The 27,579-nt window shown below is 39.4% G+C and overlaps 1 protein-coding gene and 1 long non-coding RNA gene across 8 annotated transcripts in view; one reads left to right on the forward strand and one right to left on the reverse strand.

Moving 5' to 3' along the window:
* Positions 1 to 19,735, forward strand: part of LOC134284008 (sphingosine kinase 2-like) — an 83,216-nt gene extending 63,481 nt beyond the window's left edge. For all 7 annotated transcript variants that reach the window (XM_062853439.1, XM_062853437.1, XM_062853440.1 and 4 more), the window contains exons 3-4: positions 4,618 to 4,717; positions 15,999 to 19,735. In XM_062853439.1, coding sequence (XP_062709423.1) covers positions 4,618 to 4,717; positions 15,999 to 16,931 — 1,033 coding nt within the window. In that variant the 3' untranslated portion in view covers positions 16,932 to 19,735. The remainder of the gene's footprint in view (positions 1 to 4,617; positions 4,718 to 15,998) is intronic.
* A 3,756-nt stretch (positions 19,736 to 23,491) lies between these two features.
* Positions 23,492 to 25,803, reverse strand: LOC134287330 (uncharacterized). Its single transcript, XR_009997220.1, has 3 exons — positions 24,478 to 25,803; positions 24,270 to 24,400; positions 23,492 to 24,192 (listed from the first exon to the last, which is right to left on the reverse strand). It is a non-coding gene; the product is annotated as an uncharacterized LOC134287330 (long non-coding RNA).
* Between the last annotated feature and the right edge of the window lie 1,776 nt (positions 25,804 to 27,579).

Here is a 27,579-nt window from a genome sequence, read left to right on the forward strand (position 1 = left end):
TTCAGTAGCTTTTATTGTGCATTGAGCAGCAAATCTTACACAGAGCTTCTGGTGTAGTGTGTAAGGTGAGTGGTTAATACTCCTGGTGTCCATGGTTCGAGTCTGAATATATTGTTTTCATTTTTTTATCATTTCCCCTAGCTCAAGTTGCACAACGATTTAAAATTTGCGCTTTTTGCGTTTCAAAGAAGAAGCAATTGTGTTCTGTTGTCCTTAATTTGAACAGTGAATAAATTGCACTGATGTTGCTGGTACTGGCTTTGAAACAAGTCGTGTTGCTTGGGGTCCTTACGGCCATCGGGAGAGGGGAAGGAATGTTAGTTCGACAACCGTTGTTACTAGAAACCTTGGAATCCACAGCATCCCCACAGTTGTCTCGGGAAGGAGTGTTTGTTAGTAGGGTAGGGTAAGGTGTAGATCTTGGAGCCACCGTTGGTAGGTGAAATGATCCACTAGCTATCTGAAAATACACGACACGGTTATCATCCCGACTATGATTTATTTGGTCGGGATAGTAAGGGTAATGCACATACGTCAACGATCGTTCTATATTAAACGCGTCACCGCATTGTTCGTTTACACAACCGTAAAACCGACTTTCCCACGAAAGTTATCGCGCGCTTCTGATTTGGCATTCAATATTTGCATCCCCACCTCCCTACCGAGAAAATCGACCGAGCTATTTTCGAATTATGTATTTTACTAATAGTAGTCCCATGTGTTACCTGTGATCGGCAGCCGTTGAGGTAATTAGGCCAATTATTTTAAATTTGCTCAATGATTGTTGTGAACTGCAATCACTTTCTTCTAACATTTTTATCGCTTCAATATTGGGCCTGCACCAGAGCTACAAGATTAATTTGCAGATATTACCAGACTCCAGGAGTCCTCATGAAACGCATTGGCGAAATTACCCCAACTCCATCTAGTATGTAAAGAAAAAAAAACTCGGAATGATCTCACCCAGTTCCATGTCGTCGGATGAACGCAACCACTACTTAACTCCTTCAATTTTCTGCAATGCTGTTTGCTACCCCCTGTGCATCCATTTTTATCCCTTCATGATGAAGGACAATGTGCACCTGCCTCCTATGATGCAAATTATCATCTCACGAATGCTCAATCAACTTATCAATTCAGGCCAAACATGTCTAATGGTCCTATCTGCAGAAGAGAGGCTCTCTTTGGTTTCCCTCTCTTTCGTTAATATCTCAGCTGCTTATTTGTATTATGACTGTCTCCTTGTGTTGAAAGATGGTCAAAACAATCGTCTTTTGATTTGTACTTCAAAAGTAGTTGAAAAGTGTACCATTACATTGCAATAATTGATAGAGAAAGTGAACAAAGAGAGCCTCTCAAATGCAGATAGGACCTATTGAAATGTTTGGCCTGAATTGTATTTTTATCGCTTGCGATTGAACTGTACACTGCTCAGCGATGACCAGAGCAAAAGAGGTGGCAAAACGAACATGATATAACTCACAAACGATTTTGCACACATCTGTCAGTGCCGCCACATGCTCACCCGAACAGCCGAACAATACCGAATGGGTTGGTTTTAGAAGCTATAGCACGAACGCTCGACACGCACGTTTCCAGTTTACGATGCTTCGCGATAAGCGATCGAAAGCGATAAAAAGACTTGGATGGCTGGAACGCAACAGCTCAACGGCGATAAGGAGCAGCCAACAGTGCTGATCAGCGTCGAGTCTGTTCGTGTGCTATTCGTACGGGCGGTTGGTAATAAAGCGAGGAAGGGTGAAAACGTATTCGTTGTCGAAAGATAATTGCATAATTTCGTGAATGTTTTCACCAAATAGCAAGCTTGCCTGCCCCAAACACGTGTCACTTTTCACTTTTTCCTTCGAACCATGCAACGCGACCGAGATTTTCATCACAACTGCCACAAACACGCGTAATTTTTCACTTTTTCCTTCGAACAATGCCACCCGATCGCGATCCCCATCGCAACTGCACCAAACACGCGTCATTTTTCACTTTTTCCTTCGAACAATGCCACCCGATCGAGATCCCCATTGCAACTCTCAAAGAACTTTTTCATGCAAGGAAGAAAAAGTTTTTGAACAATGAATGTGGAAGTTTTCTCACCCCTAACGACGGTACTTTTAATACGGTTCGCAAAACCTCTACGAGATGTGTGGTCCATTTAGCCTGAAGATGTTCTTAAAGCGGTTATCAGTAGTTTTTGATGTACTTACTAATCAGTGTTATTGCGAGTTTTATTAAATTGGTCTAGAAACTCTATTATAGAGTCGAACAAAACATAAAATATTACTTGAGAAGTTACTTTACTCTATTAAGTTTTAATTAATTTTAATATGTTATCAGCATATATTTAGAAAAAAAGTGTATACCATACCAAATATTTAAAATGTGTAGTTTTCCTTAATATATTTGAATGGTTAAATATGACCCAAAATACCACAATCAAAATTAAAAAAAAAATGCAAACCTTACCATTTGTCAGATACAAATTTGCACATAAACCGGTGAACATTCGTAATCCACCAATTTGTCGTCTCAAATAGTACGACCGTATCGCCTTTGGGATTCCATCTCATCAATCTTTGTTATGCCATTCAATTCCCTGTCATAACTCACCGACATTCGAAACCGTAAAACCGCTTGTGATTATAGAGACAAACATTATGGCCTTTGCTAGCCATTATTCTGACCGTGATCGGTGTTCTGCAATAAACCGTGATTCGCATTTGCAAATCTATACACATCATCATATAGGTAAATGTGACACCCCAATCCCCAACCATTCTAGTTCGAATCTGGCTCAAATGCCAGCAGTGCCACCACACGCCGGATTCACCCGTCAGAGTCGACGACATCCAGAAATAAATGTGCCGGTTTGTTTATTCATTCCCCGTACCTGGGTGTTGGCCCGGCCATGCTGGATTGTTCCAGTTTTTCCCACTCTGGCTAGTTGGCCAGCTAGGTTGGTAGACATTCTTTTTGGCATGCATACGTGTGTACATATGAGACGTTGTTGTATAAAATAAATGATACCAATTTCAAGTCTGAGTGTCACTTATTTGTTCCTACAATACCTAGAGTGGCAGGCGTCTACCAGTGGCGGTAATAAACGGACGTTGAGTCAGGTCGTTCCCATATGTTTGGGACACTCGCTTGTCTCTCCTGATGCACGTTTATGTGTACTCGAAAAATGTGTGTCAATGCTATCAGCAGCATGTCTCAGAGTTGTTTGCCTGTCAACGCGATATCTTTTGGAGGGATCGTCCGAGAATCATGTAGAAGAAGCGAAATTTGTGAAATTTGTGGAGGGTTATAGGCCCACAGGCGCTGTCCATAAACTACGTAGACTTTTTTTTCGGCCATCTCAGACCCCCCTCCCCCTCGTAGACTTTTGTTCATACAAAATTTTCAAAATTTATATGGAGCGTAGACTTTGACCAGACCCCCCGTCCCCCCCTAAGAGTCTACGTAGTTTATGGACAGACCCACATCAACTCCTTGAATATCACATGGACAAAAGGCCACAAATTGGTTTGTTCATCAAATTAATCGACGTTGTTCTTGAACAGCCCCCGGCAAAATGTGTATCTACCCATCGTGTGTTCCGGTTTGATTTTATGTTCCGCAAGATATACGAAAACGAAATTAGCAGCGGATGAACGGACTCGTAGAAGGTCGTTGATTGGAGCCACTCAGTGTGGCGTGCAGATTTATTGACCTTGCCGGTGGTGTCGATTTCGGATGATGCTACACGGCTACACTACGTAGACAGCGATTCGCCATAGAGATGCCGCTATGCCTCTGTGCAACTGAAAGTATAGCTGCAAGCTAGAAGCCACAGTAGTAACCGAAAAGTCATAAAACGAGAATGCAGATTATGGCCAGAGTGATAGGTACGATTATAGCGTCGCTAATGCTAATAGGAGACAATCAAATCACTTGATTTACACCCTGTAGTAAAATAGCAATACCATCGTGGTTTGTTTGAGTGCAGAAAATGCTGTTGAACTCTGAGCGATAAAAGCTCATGAGCGTGAATGACAATTCAAAATTGGCATACATCAATGTTGGAATTTTTCTAACCACCGTACTTCTATTTTGTTACAGTTTTTGGAAATCCTGGAATGTGTTTCTGATCATTGCATTTGAACGACCTTTTATACATCTTACGCTTATTTGATCTGCTGCATCACATATATTCCCTTTAAGTGTCATCCATGATTGTTTCTAGGATTGCGAAAATATTGTATGTTATGAAGTCAAATGTAAGGGTCCGTTCATTAACCACGCAGGCTTTTTGAAAAAAGGGGGGATCGGCCAAAGTCTACGCTCCACACACATTTTAAAATTTTTGTGTGAACAAAAGTTTACGAGTCTTAGAAGACCAACATTTGATACATAGCTGAATCATATACACAACATATATTTGTCTTCACTGGCTTCCTCTCTGATTGAATTCTCGCGTGGTTTTCTAATGCTCCTTTTACACACATAATCCCAAAGCAACAAACAGCTCTTCATAGCCACATCATTACCACCAATCAACAAGTAGGACTTACGATTGCTTTCTAACGTTTGTTTTTCGATTTCTTTCTTTTTTTTCTATTACAGCGAACCCTTCGAGACGAAACCGATCCTGGCATCAGCTTTAACCATGGTCAAAGGCAAACATTCCATGTTAGATATAGTTAGAGTGGAGACACGGTCTCAAGTAAGTATGCGAAATCGTATTGTAGATATAGAGATTCTTGTAAGCAATCTTTCTTTTGCTTTCTAGAGTTTTACCTGAATTGTCATTTATCATATCATATCGTAGCTACTTCTTCGTGTTTAACCAGAGTAGTCAGAACAGAGAACCAATGAATGGGGATTGAGACTAGCTAACCATTCCAAACGTGCACTATTTTAGAATTCAGCATTTAAAAAGTCAATTACGGCACTACAAACGTCCTTGTTAGGTCATTGGCAAAGGGACGGAATGTGTAACTTGACAAAACGTTGCGTTGTTTCTAAACCGTGGAAACCGCAGTAGGAGTTGCCTCGGTACAGGTACAGGTGTACAGGTCGGATTCTTTTTTAACCTTCCTTAGTCCCTAAAAAAAAGTTACAAATAAGACCCTGGGGTCATTTTTGACCCCAAACTTTGGACAGCTCGCAAAAATCAGTGGCTTGACCGATTTTGGATCTCTTTGGCTCAAATGAAAGGGGCACAAGTCTAGTTTTCAAAACCACCGGAGAAATCCGGATTCGGCTACTGTGGCCACCGGGAACCTGCTTCAACTGAAAAATGCCGCTTTTGAGACCCTAACTTTGGCAAGCTATAACTTTGCAACCAAACAAGTAATCAGGACCGTCCAAGGGTCGTTGGAAAGGTATTCACGTGGACTTTGATTATAGACATTAATATTGACTAATTATTAAGAACCGGTTCCGGAAATCCGGAACATCCGAAATATTAATTTTCATCATTGCTATGTGCTTGAAAATCCACAAATGTATTTCCTTTATGCATTCTATTGCATTACTTCTCTGCACGCTTCACTGAAATGAGACACATATTGTTTAAGGCCATTTTTGAAGGGTTCTGGGCAGGTCTGGTCAATGCGGAACGGGTTACAGGGACTCCGGAAGGTGATCAATTGGGTAACGACAATGAACTTCGTATAGTTTTCGCTCCAAAACCCGGCGCCACCACATGGTGCAACCTTCATGGATTTTCATATCTGTTGTTCTTGTGATACACAAAGAGATCGATAGTCATCTTCTTCTTCTTCTTCTTCTTGGCGTAACATCCCTACTGGAAAAAATCCAGCTTCTCAGCATAAGTGTTTTATGTGCACTTCTAAGGACTGTTCATTAAAGAAAGTGGACATCTGTTTACCATTAGTTTAGAGTTAAAACTAAACAAAAAATTGTGAATTTTTGCTCAGTGTGTAGAAACATTGTTCACTTCGGCAATACACTCAAAGAAAACGGAAAAAGTACGAAATTTCGAGCGATAGGTCGTATTAGCTTTGTGACTAGCAGATTAATTCTGCACAAATGGTGTTCCAAAAAGTTGTCGTTTCGAGAATTGGCTTACTAATACACTTCCGGGACCGCAATTTTTTAACGCTAAGCAGGGGACAGTTGTGCCGGATGATGTAGGGTACATCAGAACTGAAAAATTTGGGAAAAAGTTTTAGTGTGGCAAGCCAATTGTTCATGTAGCTTAAAGAGTTCTTCGTATTTCACAACGGGAACAATCAATCAACGGTGAAAATAACAGAAAGGAATGCATCAAAAAACGACTTCTACTTATCTACCGAAAACATACGGATCCTCTTTTGTTTTAGGTGGATCTGGCATCCGCTTATTACGCTTCTTCTACACTAGAGATGCTCAATACGGAAATAGTCGATTTTGTCGAAAAATGGCAAAATCTACAAAACTTCTCTGAACAGCGTCCTGGGGAAAGATACTGGACAATAATTTAGCGGCATCTTAAGAAAGATGGAAGAGAAGCAAGCTCTGTTGATTGGTTCAAAAAAATTTGGCCTGCGGCACAACGGAAAGTTACGGAGAAAGTTGTGCAGAATCTAATGGGAGGTGTCAAGAGGAAAGTCCGAGCGTTCTTCCGAAAAGCGAAGAAAATGTTCAAACTCACGTGAATTTGGCCACATGTATGTTGATTGTCATTTATAAAAAATAAACTTATGAATTTGTTCAAAAATACATATTTTCTATTGAAAAACAGGTGTCCACTTTCTTTAATGAACAGTCCTTACTAGTATATTCTGAAAGTTTTCTCTACCAATCATTAGTTTACATATGCATATCATGTGGCAGGCACGAAGATACTATATGCGCATGGGAGTAAGAGAATTTTCCCTTACGAAAAGTTCCTAGGCCAACCGTAAATCGGGCCCGTCTAAATGCCTTTGGGGCCAGCTATGGTTATAGGGGCCCCAAATGAATAGTCATATTGGTTCCACATCGTCACCGGAGTGGCCACCGGAGAAATCCATATTATATTGCTCTCAGATTTTTACAACAAATGTAGGCTTCGACAGCTAAATTTAAATCATTTACATTTATAATTTGTAATGTTCTGGTATAAAAAGGAACAAATGATGATCTCAATCTTGTCTTGCGATTTTGACTGTGAAGATTACAAATTGGGTTCCAAACGTTGGAGCTAAAAAAATAAATTCGTAGGCCAATTTATTATGCAAGTCAGACCAAAGTTCGTTCAAAGATCAAAGATGATCTCGATATTTCCAGGCCATGGTCACCAGAGAAACTGTTTTACAGCATAAGTAGACATTTAGCAGCGGGCCTCATATTGTGTTTCACACTTGAGGTGCAAAGTGTGAGAAACCAATCTGTCATTTGGTTCTTTGTGATCAAAGAATTGATTATAAAATGATTCCGTACTTTAGAAAATGAAGTTTTCCGTGCTTTAGAAATTGAAGTTATACTGAGAATTACTCCAAAAGCTTCACCAGGAATTTTTTCAGAAGGTGCATTGAAAATTGTTGTAGGAGTCAAACCGGGTATCTCTCCTTGAGAGATTCACCGATAAATCATCTAAAATTTCCGCGGATAATTTATCTAAGAGTTTCCCGGAGAATCTATTGAAGGAATTGTCGGGTCGATCTCCTTCGGAACTTATGGAAAATTTATGACAAAAATTCCGAAGGAACTCTTGAGGGAATTTTCGGACGACCACCTGAAGAAATATTCTGAGAGACTACTGAACGAAATTCTAGAGATCTACTGAAGAACTTTCTGCTAGAAAGATTCTTAGTAGAAACCCTAGAAGAATTAGGGGTGGAACTCTTAGGACAATTCCTGTGGAAGTCCTTGAGGAATTTCCAACTAACATTTTTGCTGTAAAAGAGCTTAAAGAGCATTCGTCCAAAAGCGTTTGTTCTACAAGTTGCTATGCAGCTACGTTTGTTAGTATGGTTCCTGGTGGAACTGTTTTTTGTTAGTGTTTTTTTTTCAAATTAAAAAAAAATAATAAAATTATCTTTTGGTAGAATTACTGGTGTAACGCCTGGTAATTTTTTTTACAGAATTTCCCGGTAAAGCTCCTTGATGATTTTCGATAGGAAATCTTAGGATTCCCGTAAAAATCCCAAAAAAAATCGAATGGAAGTCTTTGAAGAACTCCATGTGGAGCATCCATAGAAACTATAAACCAGAAACATTGGGCATTTAGTGGCACTCCTAGAGGATTTCTTGGTGAAGCTCCTCTGAGTGTACCTACTAAAAATTCTAGAGGAATATCCGGTGTACCTATTGTAAATTCGAGAGGAATTTCAGGAGGAGCTAGAGTAATCCACGAAGCATCTGTGTTGTAAAGCTCCTACAGTTATTCACAGCAAAACTCTTGGAAGCTGATGGATATCTCAGAAAAATTTCCGGTTAAACTTCTTAACAAATTTACGGTGAAAATCTAATAAAAATTAGAGTGGAACTCTAGATTTTCACACAAGAAAATGCGTCACGGAGGGTACGAAAATTAAGGTTTATGTATTACGTATTAAATTGATGCTGCCTAGATGAATTTCCAAAGTAACTCCTAGTAGACTTTCCGCTGAATTTTCTGCGGAAATTTTAAAGCACTATATAGTGAAACTTGCAGAGAAATTTTCGATGGAATTGTACGGTGGAACTTTAAAAGTAATTACTTACCCAGTCAACCAGTCATCGTATAAGACGTTGAATAAGATGTTAAAGTGGAGGCGATATGCGTACATTTTATATGCGCCTAAATGGAGGCATGCACGTATATGGCCTCCACTTTATCATTTTATACAACATCTTATACGATTACTGGTTGTCTGGGTAGAGAAATTCTTAGTGGAGAGCCTAGAGGATTTTCCAAAGGTATTTTGAAAAGAAATTTCCACAAGTATTCTCGGCAGTATCTTCTGTGAATTAAACTTTCAAAGGAATTCCTGACAGAATTTCTCTAGGGATTAAAAGTTTATCTCCTAGTGGAAATTTGCGGCGGAACACATAGAGAAGTATTTTGAGGAATTCTTGGGGAAATTCTCTTTGAAACTTTTAGAACGATTTCTGAAGAGATTTTCGGTGGAACTTCGAGAAAAATTACCAGAAGAATTCCCGATAAAACTCTTGCCAGACTTCCCGATGGAACTTCGAGAAATAATCGATGCAACTCCTAGAGAAATTCTCTTTGGAACTCCTTGAAGAATCCCTAGTGGATTTCCTAGAGGGATTCTTGCTGTTACTCATAGAAGAATTTCTGGTCGAAGTCTTAGAGGAGTTCCAGTGCATGTACTGAAGGAATTCACGGTGTATTTGCTGGACAGATTCAAGGTGGATCAACTACTACTAATTCTGGATATTAGCGGAGGGGGTCCCACAAGTATTCACAGAGGACCTTCGAGTGAAACTTCCTCTGTAACTGGAAGTACTTCCGTTGAAACTTTTAGCAGAATTTCCAGTGAAACTCTGACAGGAACTCCTAGAGGAATTCCCAGTGGATCTACCAAAGAAATAACTAGGGTAATTCGCTAATTGTTGAACACTACCCAAATGTTGAACAGTTTCTGAGTATTTTATTATAAATCTTACTTAAGTAATTTTCATCCAACGTAAACGTATGATGTAGATGCATATACATGTGGGTCACGATATTGCTCTAATTAAGTTACAAAATTATACATATTTCACGTCAAAAAAAATGATAGAAAATTTTGTACCGCTGATGACACGAAAACTGCACAAGATTATTTTTTTAGAAATTGCTGTTACGAAATAAGCTTTGCGGTCAAATCGATCACAAATATCAAAGGCACACCATAGTTACAATAACTGGAAAGATGTCCTAAGCAGTTTAACACTGTTTAAAATCACATTTTCATTGTAATTTAATTTGAAAAAATATTTTTCTTATCACACTATCATTATGCATCCATGATCCAATTGTTGAACACTGGCATAACCTACGAGGTTAAACTGCTAGATTTTTGCCTGCTAGAATTTTTTTTTTACTTTATCTAACCGTGCATTTCATGGGGTTTCAAGAGCGTTCCAGGGATGTTCTAGGGGTATTCCAGTGGGCTTCAGAAAGATTCCAGTGGTTTTCAATAGGTTTCAAGGGTGTTCCAGAGGTGTTCAAGAGGAATTTAGAGTGTTAAGGGGATCCTAGGAATATTTCAAGGCGTTCCAGGAGGTTCAGGAGGAGCAACCCACGGGTTTTCAAGGGATTTCAGGGTCGTTCCATGAGTGTTCTTGGGGGTTGAATGGGTTCCATGTGTTTCCAGGAGTGTTTCAGGGGCTTTAAAAGGCGAACTCTGGAGCAACATTTGAAAAGGGCCCAAGAGGTCTTGTGTCTTTTTTCTAAAACGCTCCGTAGGGCATAACAGCAACCCGCCCACGCAAATGAACACCGTTATCCGAAAGATCGATGTTTGCTCTATCTGATAACGGTCTTAGTTTTTGTGAATAAGCTGAGGGGGGCGCAGGAGCGACGTGTGAAGTCATTGTTTACCAATGCTTGTATGCCCTTTTCAAATGTTGCTCCACTTTTCTTCTGTCGTTTTCGCTTCTAATCAAATCTTTTCAGCCATTTCTGCATCTAGTCATGTTTAAAACGATTTCAGTCCACTAGAGCTCTCTGCAAATCAGCGATTCCTTGTCATTTAAATGAATTGTCACTAGCTCGGACCAGCTGGGCACAAAACACAAAAAAACCGGAAAAAATCCGCCAGAGTGAAAAAATATCCGATGTCAGGTTAAAGTCGGGTTAAATTTTATCAAATGTTGGACCACTGTTGGACTCATATCGGATAACTGTTGGGTCTATGTTGGGTTTGGTGCCCAAAATAAAAACAGATGAATGATAGGTTGATGTCGGGTTATACGTCATCAATTACGAACAAAGCTTCAACCGTTCAACAATTGGCGAGAACCGTCCAACATTAGGATGAGCTAGCTTAAGGAAGCGTTCAACATTTGGGTTACAGACTTCTCATACAAATGTTCTATTTTCTCTTAGAAAATGGAATTTAAGGGAATACAAATTCAATGGGCAGTATAAGGGATAAGTAGATCTAGACGTTCACTGGATATTTTTCAACTTAAGTGGAATTATGCACGGAAAAACAAACGAAAACCTAAATGCCGGTACTAACCGTTCAACAATTGGCGAATTACCCTAGTATCTTCGTGCCTGCCACACGATATACATATGTAAACTAATGATTGGCAGAGAAAACTTTCAGTATATACTAGTAGAAGTGCACATAAAACACTTATGCTGAGAAGCAGGATTTTTTCCAGTAGGGATGTTACGCCAAGAAGAAGAAGAAGAAGATGATTATCGATCTTTTTTGTGTATCACAAGAACAATGAAAATCCACGAAGGTTGCACCATGTGGCGCCGGGTTTTGGAGCGAAAACTATACGAAGTTCATTGTCGTTACCCAATTGACCACCTCCCTGTAACCCGTTCCACATTGACCAGACCTGCCCAGAACCCTTCAAAAATGGTCTTAAACAATATGTGTCTCATTTCAGTGAAGCGTGCAGAGAAGTAATGCAATAAAATGTATAAAGGAAATACATTTGTGGATTTTCAAGCACATAGCAATGATGAAAACTAATATTTCGGATGCTCCGGATTTCCGGAACCGGTTCTTAATAATTAGTCAATATTAATGTCTATAATCAAAGCCCACGTGAATACCTTTCCAACGACCCTTGGACGGTCCTGATTACTTGTTTGGTTGCAAAGTTATAGCTTGCCAAAGTTAGGGTCTCAAAAGCGGCATTTTTCAGTTGAAGCAGGTTCCCGGTGGCCACAGTGACCGAATCCGGATTTCTCCGGTGGTTTTGAAAACTAGACTTGTGCCCCTTTCATTTGAGCCAAAGAGATCCAAAATCGGTCAAGTCACTGATTTTTGCGAGCTGTCCAAAGTTTGGGGTCAAAAATGACCCCAGGGTCTTATTTGTAACTTTTTTTTATAGGAGCGCCCCTAGGGGTCATTCAATGCTTTTGATTTTTGGGAAAGGTTTATATCTGCGAAAAAATAATTGTCAGAAAATTTCAGATTGCTAGGATTCGTTAAACAAAAGCTACAGAGAATTGAAATTTGAAAAAGGTCAAAAAAGACCCCAAGACCTTACTAAGGTTAAGACTACACCGTCTTCAGCCAGATGCTGCACAGACTAAACATTACTAACACGAGACAACGGACAACACACATAACACCCAGTGGCCCAATGGAGAATTTTCCGTTAGACGAAAAGTTTTCCCCAACTGGAGCGGGAATCGAATCCACACTCCGAGGCTTACGAAACGCCTTGACGACTGACGCCGCTAACCGCACGGCCACGAAGCCCACATTGGTTTAGTTGAATAACTATGTTTTCTGGAGCAAATAGCTCAAAAGTAGTGTGTTTTAATTTGTTTTTGTCAATTATCTTTGAAACATGCGTAATAATTTAAAATTATTTCTTTGGCAAAGTTGTGACTCCTTTTCCACTCTACAATTCGTTTTTTGACATCAAACTTCTATCTCTTATCGTTTTATTGCAATTTCGATTTAAACATTGCATTTCAGATCATAAATTTGCAACTGTCATGGTAAGCACTTTTTTGCGCACTGTGCCGCACATTTAAATCAAAATTGCTAGAAAACGATAAGAGCTAGAAGTTTGGCGTCAATGAAAGAATTGTAGAGTGGAGCAGGGGCCACAAAGAAAGAGTTTTAATTTATTACGCATGTTTCAAAGATAATTGACATAAACAAATAAAAACACATTATTTTTAACAATTTTGCCCTAGAAAACTTAGTTATTTAACTAAACCAATTGATTCAAAGATGCCATTTGATAGACAATTCAATAATCTTTCGAATAAGGGTAAAAAAACGGCAATAATAATAAAAAACATGGTGTGGTATCCGAGCAATTCGGCCGCTCAGCCATCAGCCGATTTTGTTTTCCACTAGCGCACAGCGCAGGACGACCGTCCGTCACAAAAATACTCACAAAACTGAAAATTCATGTCATGCACGCTAAAACCCCAGACAGACATGTGATACGAGTGTGATTCCTGTACCACGGTACGCAGTGTCAAGAAAATTCTAACAAGACTGACTTGAACTGAGAGAATTTTCAGTATGGCACTCATTTCAAGCGTAATTGTACAGTGATTCTTGTATCACATGTGTGTCATAAGTATAAGATGGTTGCAGACAGCATGCACGCTTAAATAATAAGAGTACATTTTCGAGTAAATTTAAATTTAATTTAACTTTATCCACTACAGATACTACACACTTAATTTTGATTACCGAGTTCGGTAATTTTTTGACGAGATTAAAACTGCTGAGCACCGAACTCATTCAGCAAAAATGCATTGTTTACCTTTTCCATACGATTTTGACAGTTGTTTTACAGAACCTCAGTAAAATCGATTACCGAAACTACCGTGATCGTACTGCTGTTATAATCTCGTCAAAAAAGTACCGAACAGGCAATTCAGAAATAAGTGTGTACATCCGCCTACTTCTGTACTCTATTTGTATTCCTTTTTCTCGTGGCAAAAAAATCATCATCATCATCATCAAACTCGTTTTTCCGCCTCCCGGCCTATTCCGCTGCTCTTCCGGCAGGGAATCTTACCGGGGAGCTCGTTTTTCCACCTCCCGGCCTATTCCGCTGTTTTTCAGGCAGGGAATCTTACCAGGGAGCTCGTTTTTCTACCTCCCGGCCTATTCCGCTGCTCTTCCGGCAGGGAATCTTACCGGGAAGCTCGTTTTTTCACCTCCCGGCCTATTCCGCTGCTTTTCAGGCAGGGAATCATACCAGGAAGATCGTTTTTTCACCTCCTGGCTTATTCCGCTGCTTTTCAGGCAGGGAATCTTACCGGGGATTTGTTTACATCCCATTTCGTCAACCTTTTGTCATTATTCACAATGATACAAACCTATCACAACTTTCCGGCGCTGTTATCTCCCAGTGAGAGCGCTGTGGTTCCAATCCAGCTGCGCCATTGTGGTATCCGAGCAATTCGGCCGCTCAGCCATCAGCCGATTTTGTTTTCCACTAGCGCACAACGCAGGACGACCGTCCGTCACAAAAATACTCACAAAACTGAAAATTCATGTCATGCACGCTAAGATGGGTGCAGATGCAGACAGCATGCACGCTTAAATAATAAGAGTACATTTTCGAGTAAATTTAAATTTAATTTAACTTTACCCACTACAGATACTACACATGGCAGCTTCAATAACTACGTAACGGTTGAGATTTGACCATATGCGTAAGGACTGTTCAATTTATAAAACGGACAACTTGCTTGTGCGATATCTTTCTTTATTTGATGATTTTGTGGCTATATCGGTCTGTTTCTACTCATAAGTATAAGGGAGTAGAGATCAAAGTGGATAATGAAATGATAGATAAGCCTAGTTTGGTGTTCGAAAGGAATCGCTCAAGAAACTTCTTGACCGATTCCTGGCAGAAACTTTCCACGGTGACTGCCATTTGAACTGTCATTTCTTTGCAACTGCGTACTGTGATCGAAGAAAAACGGTTTCTTAGGCGATTCAGGCAAGTAATTTCCCATGCATCAAGATAGGCCGAAAAATTCCTCCTGAACTGCAAACAGCGCTATATGATAGAATTCGCTAGGTAGCGAACAAGTGTGAAAATTTTATAGAAGGTGAAATTAGGCAAGTAGGCCATGTATTGAACGAATACATCGAATGCGTGAAACTTCTGCCGTGCGACCTGTGCTTTTAGATAGATCGGCTTGGTTGGTAGTTCATACCACCTTACCAAGCCAGTCTTGGGCTCGTCCATAAACTCATTTTTGCCCAAAATGCAGATGGGACTGATTTGCGATTCACGGCAGTCTATAGGAAGCAATCAGTGAAGTACTAGATTGAAAGTAGTGAGCTGGATTTTTGTATGGTGAGATGATCAGTTCTTCATTTCTGCAATGAAATGGTGCAAACAACGTGGGTTATTTGGTTTCTTGCCTAATTTGAAGCTGTTTGAGCAAAAGTTTGGGTAACTGTGTTGTTGAAGTTGCAAGAAATAAATAATACAACAACACAGTTACCCAAACTTTTGCTCAAACAGCATCAAATTAGGCAAGAAACCATATAACCCACGTTGTTTGCATCATTTCATTGCAGAAATGAAGAACTGATCATCTCACCATACAAAAATCCAGCTCACTACTTTCAATCTAGTACTTCACTGATTGCGTCCTATTAGGCACCCTACACACTACTCAAACGGTTTGACCAACATTGACTCCGCCCCCAGGTTGGTGGTTGAGTTGGTGCTGTGTTTGACCGTGTGTGATGCTGTTTGACGAACCGATTTGGCAGTTCGTCAAACCGATTTGACGGTTGATGGTTTGGTTGGCAAAAATCAAACCAGTTTGATTTTACTCAAACCAACGGTGGGCGGAGCCAATGTTTGACGAACCGATCGTACCGTGTGTAGTGTTGTTGCACAAACATAGTGCGATTTCAAATGGGAGATGATGTTGGTGCAACCTCAGTGACATGTTGGTGCAACACGGTTTGGCAGTTCGTCATACGGTTGCAGAAACATTCGATGGTTCGACCAACCTGGGGGTGGTGGCAATGTTGGTCAAACGGTTTGAGTAGTGTGTAGGGTGCCTTAGACAAAAAATTGTTTCTTGAAGTTTGCTTAGCTTCGAACCGTGCATCAAATGTAGTAAACCAGATTCCTATTTTTTACTGTTGATATATGAATTTTTTGGAGAATTCTTGTATTGCGATTTTCCAGCAGTTCCTATTTTGTTTCAACTTTATAAATTATTTTTTCTTGTGAGTTACTGCAGATCTTAAGAACATGGTTTTCTTTTAAATTTATCGGCTTTCAACTTGTATCGTAACTTATTTCATTTTCTTAATTTAGCAGCAGTTTCGTGATCAGAACATAACATAACGAATAATCGACATTTATTACATCTTTTCCAGATAATGTTCTCCTTCCTGTCGGTGGGCTGGGGTCTAATCTCGGACATCGACATCGAGAGCGAACGACTGCGGGCCATCGGTGGCCAACGGTTTACACTTTGGTCCGTCCATCGGCTAATCAGCCTCCGTACCTATCAGGGCAAGGTGTCGTACGTTCCGGCACTGGTTAGTAATATAAATCGATCCAATTCGCTTCCCCGCGAGGGCGGAGCTGGCGGTGGAGGCGTAGGATTACTGAAGCACAGCATAAGCTACAACACTACCCTGGATTGCCACGACTGTCGGAGTGGGGGTGGCGGTGGAGCCAATGATAGCCATAGCAACTGTGATGCCTGCGATACGAACTTCAGCGACGTGCTATCGTTGGAAACGGGTAGCAATCTGGACACGTTTCGGCCTAGGATAGACAGTTGGTATTCGGCCACATCACGGAAGAGTACGTACTTTTCCACCGTGGACAGTATCTATGAGAGTGATCGTGCTTCCAACGAGGGTGCTCCGACCGGAGTCAACATGGTTCAGATGTATGGGCCACCTTCCAGGCTTCCGGCGCTAACGGCGTCTGTTTCGGACAGTTGGAAGACCATCAATGGAGAGTTCGTGATGGTGCACGCAGCCTACCAGACGCATCTCAGTACCGATTGCTACTTCGCTCCGCTGTCCAAATTGAACGACGGTATCATATGGCTGTTGATTATCAGGGCCGGGGTAAGCCGGTCTCAGCTGCTGTCGTTCATGCTGGGGTTGAGTAGTGGATCGCACATTCCAACGCAGGCCAACGAGTACATCCAAATGGTTCCGGTGACGGCATTCCGGATCGAGCCCAGTGGGTCCACGCCGGGTCACATGACAGTGGACGGCGAGAACGTGGAGTATGGGCCCATACAGGCGGAGATCTTTCCTAGTTTAGCCAAAGTTATGGTACCGAAATGAGCGCAAGAGTTCAGTTTTTCATGAAATGAGAGTATAACTTCGTATAGATCTTTGTACGAAGACGTTGCATGTGGAGCTGCGCAAAGTATGTTGTTTTCTCTGATATTGTTACCATTTATTAAGGCTGGGAAGATATATGATTGTGATGCAAATAATGAAGGGTCAATGGACTGCTTCACTGTTGAATAGGATAATTTAGGAGTTGATTGTTTTGTCCGATTTAGCGCGGTAATAATGAGTATTGTCTTTCTTGCAAGAAACTTATTTACTTATTTGTCTTTGTTTGTGCTATAAATGTGGAATACCTTATTTGGCGGAGATTCCTCATGGAGTATCTCCAGAGATTCTTTCTAAATCTAAATCCAGGGATTCTTCAGGGATGCTGTTTAAAGTTTCTCCAGCAATTCCAGTTTTTAGCATAGTCCTACCAGTTATTTCTGCCGAAGCTTCTCCGGAAGTTCGTTCTTAAGCTTCTTCAGTAGTTCTTCTTTGAACTTTTCCAAGGATTCCTTTCTCTAGCGATTCCTTTTGAAATTTCTTCAATAGTGCTTCTTTAAGTTTTTTTTTACAGGGATCCCTGCTGATGTTGCTTCAGAGATTATTGCTTGAGTTTCTCCAGAGATTAGCTGCCAGAATTTTCACTGCATTTTCTCCGGAGATTCTTTCTGGGGCTTCTATAGGGATTATATTTAAGGCGATTCTTTAAGAATTTTCTCCTGGGATTGCTTCTGGAATTTCTGTAGGAGTTCTTTCGGAAAATTTTCCAGGGGTGCTTTTGGCGTTTCTGCAGGATTTACTCATGGGTTTCTATCTAATGTTTCTTCAGAGTTTCATGCATGTTCTTTCTTCTGTGTGAATACATCTGATTTTTTTCTAGGAATTTCCTCTGATGTTTCTCTATGGATTCTTGATTGAGATAGTCCAAGGATTCCTCCAGAAGTGCGCATCCAGGGATTCCTTCTGGAGTTTTTTCAAAGGTTCATCTGGATTTTGTTCAGGAGTTACTGCTTGTGTTCCTACAAGGTAACCTTCTGGACTTGTTCCAGAGATTCATTCTGAAATTTACCAATAAGTGTATCTTTTAGTGTCTCCAGGCAATTCTTCTGAAGTTTTTTTTTGTTTGATTTTTGTCGTAAATTCCTCCAGTTTCTCAAGATGTTTCTCGTGTAATTCTTTCAGGAGATCCTCAAGCTTCTAATGAATTTCTTCCGCAATTTTTCCTGTGATTGCTCCTGGGGTTCCTCATGATATTTATTTTGAAGTTTTTCCAGGAATTTCTTCAGAGACCAAGAATTACTCAAATTTTTATATTAAATATTCCGAGAGATGACGCAGAATATGACACTAAAGTGCTGAATTGATTCTTTGAGAATGTTTTGAGTGTCAGACTGAAAATTTGTTAAATTTTTTTTTGAGCAAAGTTTCCATGAATTTCTCCATAAGGCCTACGACGGATCCCATTAACCCAGAGTTTATAGTTTACTGAGTTTTAAAAACGTCTTGGAGATCGCCCTGAACCCATAAATATTTTTGTTTGTTATCACAATGAACTTATAACTTTCTACTTGGCTTAACAATACTCGTAGAGTTTTATGTAGTTTCAATTCAACTCTGCACTAGTGTTCCATTATTTCTTCAGTTATTTCAGCTTTATGTGAGAACTTATTGCTGATTCACTTTCATGATTTTAAGATAAAGATTACTTTTTTATCTGAAATATGTCAAGTTGGCAAATCAAATAAAACAGTTCTCTAAGCTGGTCATAAAATTGAAAGTGCATAGACAAGTTTGCATCCTGAGCTTCGAATCGTTGATTATTTGTCTCCTGCGAGGTCTTTCTATTGATTTATTAGTGCATGTTTTGCAAATTTACAACTATTCCTGATTCCGCTACAGAAAAGCAATTGCAATGCTAAAGGAAGTCCATTAATATGTATTTGAAAATATAATGGGTAATAACACCAAACATTCCTTACATCAGATATCATTGGTAACTTGGAGCAATTAAATACCATAAACATTTGTTCGGCCCTAATCTAAGGCAACGTAATCCTAATCAACCACACTCATCGAATCATGAAACAAATATGAACATTATCATTAAATCTGAAAAAAAAAAAAACAAAATCTTAAAGCTTTAAGATTTATCTTAAACACTAAAACATACTAAAACAAACTAAAACAAAGGAGAATAAAATCAAGGTTGTAGATTTTAGCCAAATAAGCATCGGATGTAGAAACCTAAATTACTCCCCATCCATTTCAACCGAAAAAGAACAAAAACATAAAACATAAGTATTATGATTAGCCAACTAGAAGCAAAGCTGAATGCAACAATTAGTTCAAACCCATTTGTTAAATTTCTCTTTCGATTTTCGACTGTTATCTAGTCTGTAATTTAGTGCGCTCGCAAGCGTTTTCTAGCAAATTGTTAACAACAGGTCATCATTATTGATTGCTCCACTGAAGTTGTACCAAAAGTAAAGGTAGGTCATCGATTGGTATAGTTTAGGCAGGCTCAAACCGAACCGAACAGTGTTTTGCATAGTTGTTTCCTTAGCAAATTTGAGCAGTTCAGTTTTTTGGGACAATTTTTGTGAAGCTTTATCCAGGATGGTATTCCCGGTATTTTGAGGATCTACCAACGCAATACGGATTATACATGCGCAATATATTTGTTACTGTAATTAGTGGGGCAGGGCACAACACATTGATGTAGTTGTAAATCATACCATGAAGGTTAAAACATTTTTAGACTAAAAACAAAATAATGTTACGAACAAATACATTTTCATCACATTTAACGGGGAGTTGTTCTTTAATGGAGTTGAAAGAAAGTTCCTTATTCGTGTGTTTCACGAGTTGTTTGACTCGGATTAAAATTTCACATAAATTTCACTGGACATGGGAAACATATTTTTTTTCATCTTAACATTTACCATAGTGCGTTATTCAGCCTTTCGCGATCTAAATCAGCACAATTTTAGTTTTTACTAGTACTACCTATACATAAAGAAAAAATAGTAGTAAACACAAACAAATTTCGGTTCGATTTAAGCGGAAATTCGAGTTGAGCTGGGCACAAACGGAATATTGTTGGGCCGCCACCAAACCGGACGTCGCACGATCAAGTCGCGACGCGACCCGATTCGCAACGTTTTTGAATCATGTTAGCAGTAGTGTGCATCCTTCCCGTTGTTATCATCAAAGCGCACTAGATGCGAAATAGTTGCGACACTTGTAAACCATGAAATGGCAATTTTTGATTGAATGTTTGTCTTGATTCCAACCGGATAGACAATATTAGTTTGATTTTACTAACCGCATTAGTGAACTATTTTTTTTTTCGTTTTTTCGGAGATTCAGTGATTAAATTCTACAAACATCCGGCATCCGGTTGAATTTACCAACCTGTTAGTTGTTTGATTTTGACAACTACGAAAACAAATGGTTTCTTTAGTTGTTTCAACTAATATTATTAGTTTGTTTTTACCAATTTTTAGTTTGAAATAAACGGACTAATTTGTTGAAAATACTATTTGTTCCGGTTGAATTTCCCTGCTCATCCCTTCTTTCTTTAGGAAAAATTTTATTTGTTAATAATAAATAAAATAAATTCATTTATTCTCGAGATTCATTGCACATTTAATTTATTTGTCTTTATTTACAAAATATTTTTACCTTAATTATAAAATTCTGATGAGCTTTCCGGTGGGCAAATGTATTGCGGAGATTCCACCTGTTTAGACTCCTGCGCGAAAATTAGTTGCGTGGATTTTTCTTGCGTGGCCCCACAGATATAAAAACAGATCGCGTCCTGGTGAATATTTCACGCTGCGTTCTTAAGTACACACTTGGTGATAGTTTTGCATTGTAAACAAACATTTATAACGCACCCACGCTGAAAATCAGCCTAATCATTTATTTGCGTCGGAATCTATAAATCTTCGCAACGGGCAATAGTACCATTGCTTTATTTTCTTAGATATTGTTCTTGTAAGGTGAACGGGAGCTTTAACCCAAGGATTGTTTTTCTCTCGTTAAATTCCGAGGTGTTTTGGCTGACGATAAGGAATGACCTGAGACGAGACTCGCGAAGAGGAAAAAAAGCAACGTCAAGTGAAGCCCAACTGAGCTGTCAGTTGTAGCCCGTTTGATTACGTTACCTAAAACGAGGAAAGTATTGCTATCCGAGATAAATTCTGAAGCCAAAATTCACTCCGAGCAGCATTTTCTTCTCCTGTACTGTCAAAAATAAATTGAAAATAAAATATTCCAATGATTACTTTGCTTGGCGATTATTGACAATGCAAAATTTCACTTCAACATGATTTTGTGCGTGAATGGGATTCAGTCACACTGCATGTGAGCTGATGCGGTCACGTACGTGTTTGAACCACCAGCCCAAAACATAATGTCAACACAGATAGGAAGAAGAAAAAAATAATAAAGTGGAGAAAAAGAAGACCGTCTTCGCGAGTCTCGTCTCAGGGAATGACTATCGATTCTTCCCTATCTGACGTATAGGAATGGCTTTTTGTTGTAGCTTCTCCAGATATCTGTGCTAACATCCAGCGAAAGTAGCCAAGATGGCGTTCATAGGTCCGATAAGCTCGAACGGCGAAGTCAGGTTTTGCCGAGGGTTTTGCGCTTCATCAGGTACTGAGATTTATGATGAAATACAATAAATGCAATCTTTTTTTGCTTTTATTCATTAAGCCAACAATTGGGTTTTTAAGGACAGACTTGTTAGAATCCCAAAATGGTCGCCACAATGGCCGACTTCGGCACCTACTCACGATTTTGAACGCACAAATCTTTTCGTAAACAAAACCAGCGCACCTGATCTTCCCATTTTAAGCTTATTACAAGTGAGCAAGAAAAGAATAATGAAATTCACTGTTGTTTGAAGCACAGATAACAGATGTTTATGCTAGTACAAATTTTTCGCAGAATCCTGTGTAAATGTTCAAAACGATATACGTTGGCTCACTACCGCCATCTACTCAACTGATTGCGGCATTACATCTAACTTGAATGCAAGAATAGTTCAAAGTTCCAGTTTCATTCAAGATCGAATACAATCTTGAATGTAAAATTGCGTAGTGCATGCAATCTTGAAAGCGATCACTGACTATCGATCACTGCGCCATCTCTAAATGATTGCCACATGAGTTTCAGCTGCTCGTTACATACGAAATGGCTGTTGAGCATTTTTACACACATTGCCAATATAAGCATAAACGTCTGTTATCTGTGTTTGAAGCTTGCTTCTTGAGATTTGTGCGTATAAAGTTTTGATGCACTGTTTAAGCGGGATTTCAAGACGTTTGTCCTTAAATTATGAAGAATGTATTGATTTTTTAATTTTATATTGAAAAATCACCTTTTTCTCTGCCACTATGATTTTTTGCAAATTTTTAGCACTTTGTTTTGGTACCTAAAATCCATTGCAAAGAGATTTTTCGAAATCACCTTTTGACAGCTGGGCAACTGCTTGACAGCTCCGCCTAGTACACGGAGAAAAATAATAAGTAAACACAAACAAATTTCAGTTTGATTTAACCGGATTTTTATGTTGAATAGGCTCCTAAAGTCCTATCGGGATTCTTGTTTTAAACCACAATATATGGTTCAAGAGTACATATTTACTCAATTTTTGACGTTTTTATCAACCGTAGTTGAAAATATATAATTTTTATTTTTTTAGCCTTTTGTCTCGTCCCTAGCTTATAACACATACTTTGAGTGATTTTTTTTTCACCGTGTAAGTCAGATAGGAACATTATTGAAATCCCAGTGCGAAAAATGTCGAGCTCAGTCACACAAGGTTGACCTCATATGTCAAAGTAGAACTATTTACCATTTTACTTATTTCAAATTTTCTCATTATTCCTTTGTTTTTCAAGTTCAAGTAAAGTACAATTCCGATTAGAATACCATGCTTGATCGTATTATTCAATATAAGCGAGATTTCGTCTTTCATTTTAGGACCCTATTGGGCACAGACAACATATTGGTTTGATTTTACTACCTCGGGCAGTATTTTCTAACCAATTTTTTTTTTATGGGTTTTCAGTTGGAGCTGCGTGACAGCTTGTTTGTCAAGGCTGAACCCGTATTCAAATTTCATCTCTACAAAGACCAATGTTTAGACGGAATAGGCTACACACCAAAATTTTTGAAATGCTTCCAGCACGCCAAAAATCAGCAAAAGAAATTGCTGGATTTCAGCAACATTTTTGCTGAATTTCAGCACAACTTTGCTGATCAACTGTCAAAATTGCTGGATGCCCGCATAATTCCAAACCACAATAAAACATCACGTATTAGAGCCGATGCACACGGGCGGCGCGTCCACGCAGCGTGCACGCAAGTGCGTCCTGAGTTACACACAATCAAATGGGAGGATGCACACGAGAACGCAACGCTACCGCACCGCAACCGCGCCGCACCGTGTGCGTCACGCAATGTCAACGCATACCCCACAGGAACGCTGCGGCGACGCAGCGTGAATTCACGCAGCGTCAAGTAACGCTCGTGTGCATCGGCTCTTACGGTGTATGTTTCATTTTTTACCATAATCAATATGGTACCTCCGACCATAAATGAACCTTTGCTGGGTAATGTTTCAACCGTACTGATTGATGTTTTCAGAGACCCGACCATACGAGGAACGGGTTGTTAAGAATGTTTACCATTCCAAAATTGAAATTTCCCCATACAAAATTGGATCTTCAACCTTAATGGTAACACAGCATGTAATGTCGACATTCACTATGGCAAAATAGGAAATAATGGTTGACGTATTGTTGTACCATAAAATTTAACAGTTGGTGGTATGGTTCAAATCAGAGTTGTATTTCATATTTAAAAAAATAAAAAAAACAAAATTTTGTGAAACTTTCATAAAATTTATTTCATTACAATCAAATAAACACTTAAGACCACTGAATACATAATGATTGTCACCTATTTTACTCTGGCTGAGCTTCACATGTAGACCCGATAACTTGAAGGAACATTCCACAACCGCATTTGTAGCCGGGAGTACGCTCGGAAGGATGAGTAATCTAATCACTTGCGATGATATAAGACACTTTGCTGCGACACATTTTCGTCGGATTCCTAGCTGGATGGCTTGCCGGATGCTTAGATTTTGTGTTGATACCTTGGTTTATACGGTTGCGGCTGGACAATAAATCCTGAATTCTTATGAAGCAACATCCAGATGTCCAGCTCACTGTTGTTAGCGGTGCCACTATGAACAGAAAGAATGTAATGTCAAAGTTACTTTATTTACAAATCTTTTTGGAAAAAAAATCAACAGAAACTCACCACTAATTGTATCTGGGGAAATCCGGATCAACTTCCACACTTTTACTGTTTAGTTTCACGGCGAGTTGTTCCGGAAAATCAGGTCGCGTTTTGAAACCAAGCATGAAACAGCACAGCAGCGGGATTAGAGGCTGCAATCAGAACAGAAAAAAAGTTTATCTGTAGTTTCACTAAATGAATTAGGTTTAAATAAGTTCATTCTACTTACCGCTGTTGGAGGTATCCGCTTTTAAATAATATTTATCTGTTTTCCGGCTTAATTAGATGCCAAATGTGAATTGGCACTTTGTTTGTTGAAAAGAAAACGACTGATTGACGTTTGCGTTCGGCCTCGGCGTGGTAACAGTAGCCATTATGGTAGGACTATGTTTTCTTATGGTCCACAAATCTGTCTACTGTCGAAAAATACCTGAACATCAATCAGAACGGTAACGGTACTATGTTTGATACGGGTATTGTTCTACCATAATGTGTGAACTATTTGCACACCATATTGAGATATGGTAACCATATTGTGAACGTCCGCATTGTTGTTCGAACTGTTCTGAAAGTGGTTAATTTCTATGCGGGTGGTTCAGCAAGTTGAAAAATAATTGCTGATACTCAGTAATTTGTATTGCTGAATGCAATCAGCACGCCAAAAATCAGCAAAGTTTGCTGATTACCAGCAAAAATATTTTGCAGTGTATGTTGCCCAATTTAACACTAGTTTTCACATTGTGCCCAAGTAGTTTTAATCAAAATTTTGTATTTTCCCTCCCGTAGATGTATTAGTCATGTCCGTCCTCAGTCAAGTGAAGTCTGTGAAGCTATCAGAATGGATCTTTACCCGCGGAACCTGAAGCACCAGGAATGTTTATACCCTTGCTATTACTTCTTGGAAATAACATAACACAAAATGCTGTCTATGTTGACAACTGTGCTTATGCTATCTCTAAGAAATATTATGTAAAATGTATAATCGAATTAATTACGGTCAAATACCAATTGAAGACAACAACCTTTACTGCGATAACACCTATGTTGGTAGCCACCTACAGCACTGGCGCCATCCCCAATGATAGACACTAGTTTTGAACATGTCATGAGTTTCCAATGATACGAGATACGAAAACAACCTAACTATTACAACAGAGCCAATCCGTTCATTTGTCCTAGCAAGATAAACCATGTCATTTTCTCTCCTAGTCATACAAAAGTTACGTCCTTCAGCTTAGAAACAATCAGTTTTTGTCCAAAATATCATGTCGAACGCATTGACGTCAATAAAGTGTTTAAGCACAGACAAACAGACATACTACTCAAATCGAAATCATCGCACGATTTAACGGTCATTTTGAAAATATAGTGTGGTTTGGACTGTGCTCGCAAGTGTCATGGTGGCGCTGCTGTGCCACCGTCACCTCTCAATTTCGGGGAGAAATGAACGCGACGCCGATCAATGTTTACATAAAATGACTCAATCATGAACCTTCATTCATGTTTTATGAATGGATGACGCCTCGGGGGAGTCGTCACCAGCAAAATTTTTACATCGAGCCGAGGGAAAAAAACACCTGCAAATGAATGCTTCGGATTGAGCATTATAGACGGTGCTAGTGAGATGCCAAACGATGTTTTTGAAGCAATTTTCTTCTAAGTAATGTGTCTGCTTGTCTGTGGTTTAAGCACAGACAAACAGACATACTACTCAAATCGAAATCATCGCACGATTTAACGGTCATTTTGAAAATATAGTGTGGTTCGGACTGTGCTCGCAAGTGTCATGGTGGCGCTGCTGTGTCACCGTCACCTCTCAATTTCGGGGAGAAATGAACGCGACGCCGATCAATGTTTACATAAAATGACTCAATCATGAACCTTCATTCATGTTTTATGAATGGATGACGCCTCGGGGGAGTCGTCACCTGCAAAATTTTTACATCGAGCCGAGGGAAAAAACACCTGCAAATGAATGCTTCGGATTGAGCATTATAGAGGGTGCTAGTGAGATGCCAAACGATGTTTTTGAAGCAATTTTCTTCTAAGTAATGTGTCTGTTTGTCTGTGGCTAACGTGCGAACAATGGACTACTGCACGAATTTATATTATTTTATTATTTATATTATAATAAATTTAGTAGTTAATCAAAATCAACCAAAAAATGTGGGAAAGAAAGCCCAAACAGCATTTTCAAGTCTACTGTCAATAAAAAGGTTTCAAAACCTATCACAAAACCTATAATATTTCTATTAGAATTTGTAACGATCTTCAAAACCTTCTCAAGTCTAACCGACTTGGAACTATTGCTTGGGTATAGAAACTATTGAGCACCGGCGGTCCCTCCGTGTTTATCGAGCATGTCTGATGAATATGCCAAAACATACCCAAGTAACCACGGTACTGAAGCCTTATTGCATGCAGATATACGGTGTACTTAGAGCAATCATAACTTTACATGCAAACTTAAAGTTGATTTAAAGTGGAAGTGGGCAATTATAGAATCAAATTAAGATTATACTGGTATAATCTTGGAGCAGTCGCATAATTGCCCATTTCCACTTTAACTCAACTTTAAATTTGCATGTAAAGTAATGATTGCTCTAAGTACACCGTATATCTGCATGCAATAAGGCTTCAGCACCGTGGTTACTTGGGTATGATCAGCCATACTCCATCTGCAGCAGCCGGTTCGTGATGAACCGTTGAAGGCGCATTAAAGTGTTAAAAAGGTGATATGATTCACTAAAGAATACTACATTACAATAACCTTCACTTTAATACCGTCAAACCCTGCGAACTTGGCCAGGGAGTTATTTCTAACCAATATTGTTGGTTGTTTATCCGGTAATTCAGCCGTTAAATTCTACATCCGTTTGTAAATATCATTCCGTCGGTTGTTTTATTTTGACAGACGAGAAAACAATCGTTTTGTTTGTTGTTTTCAAATGCCGTTTACAGATTGTTTTGACTAAACTTTGGTTTGACTCTGTGGCACCTTGTGGTATGCACATAATAAATAAATTATTGTATTAAATTGATTGATGCACCAAGCGGTAAGAAGAAGAGTTTTGACATCCAAGCGGTGTGCCGTTTACATCCATCGACCAATCAGCGACGAGGATCTAATCGACGGCACACCGCTTGGATGTCAAAACTTCTTCTTCTTTTCGCTTGGTGCATCAATCAATACCTGAATCACCCTATAATCCGGCAGCAATCTGCCCCTGGTTTCCCCAAAACGTAACGCTATTGAATCAATTTTCACTAACGGGTATTAAAACGTCAGTCCGCGCGCGTTACGCTTGTCTCGAACAAACAAACGAAGCGA

The sequence above is a fragment of the Aedes albopictus genome, chromosome 2 (genome assembly GCF_035046485.1).
Source record: "Aedes albopictus strain Foshan chromosome 2, AalbF5, whole genome shotgun sequence".
NCBI classification, from domain to species: Eukaryota; Metazoa; Arthropoda; class Insecta; order Diptera; family Culicidae; genus Aedes; species Aedes albopictus.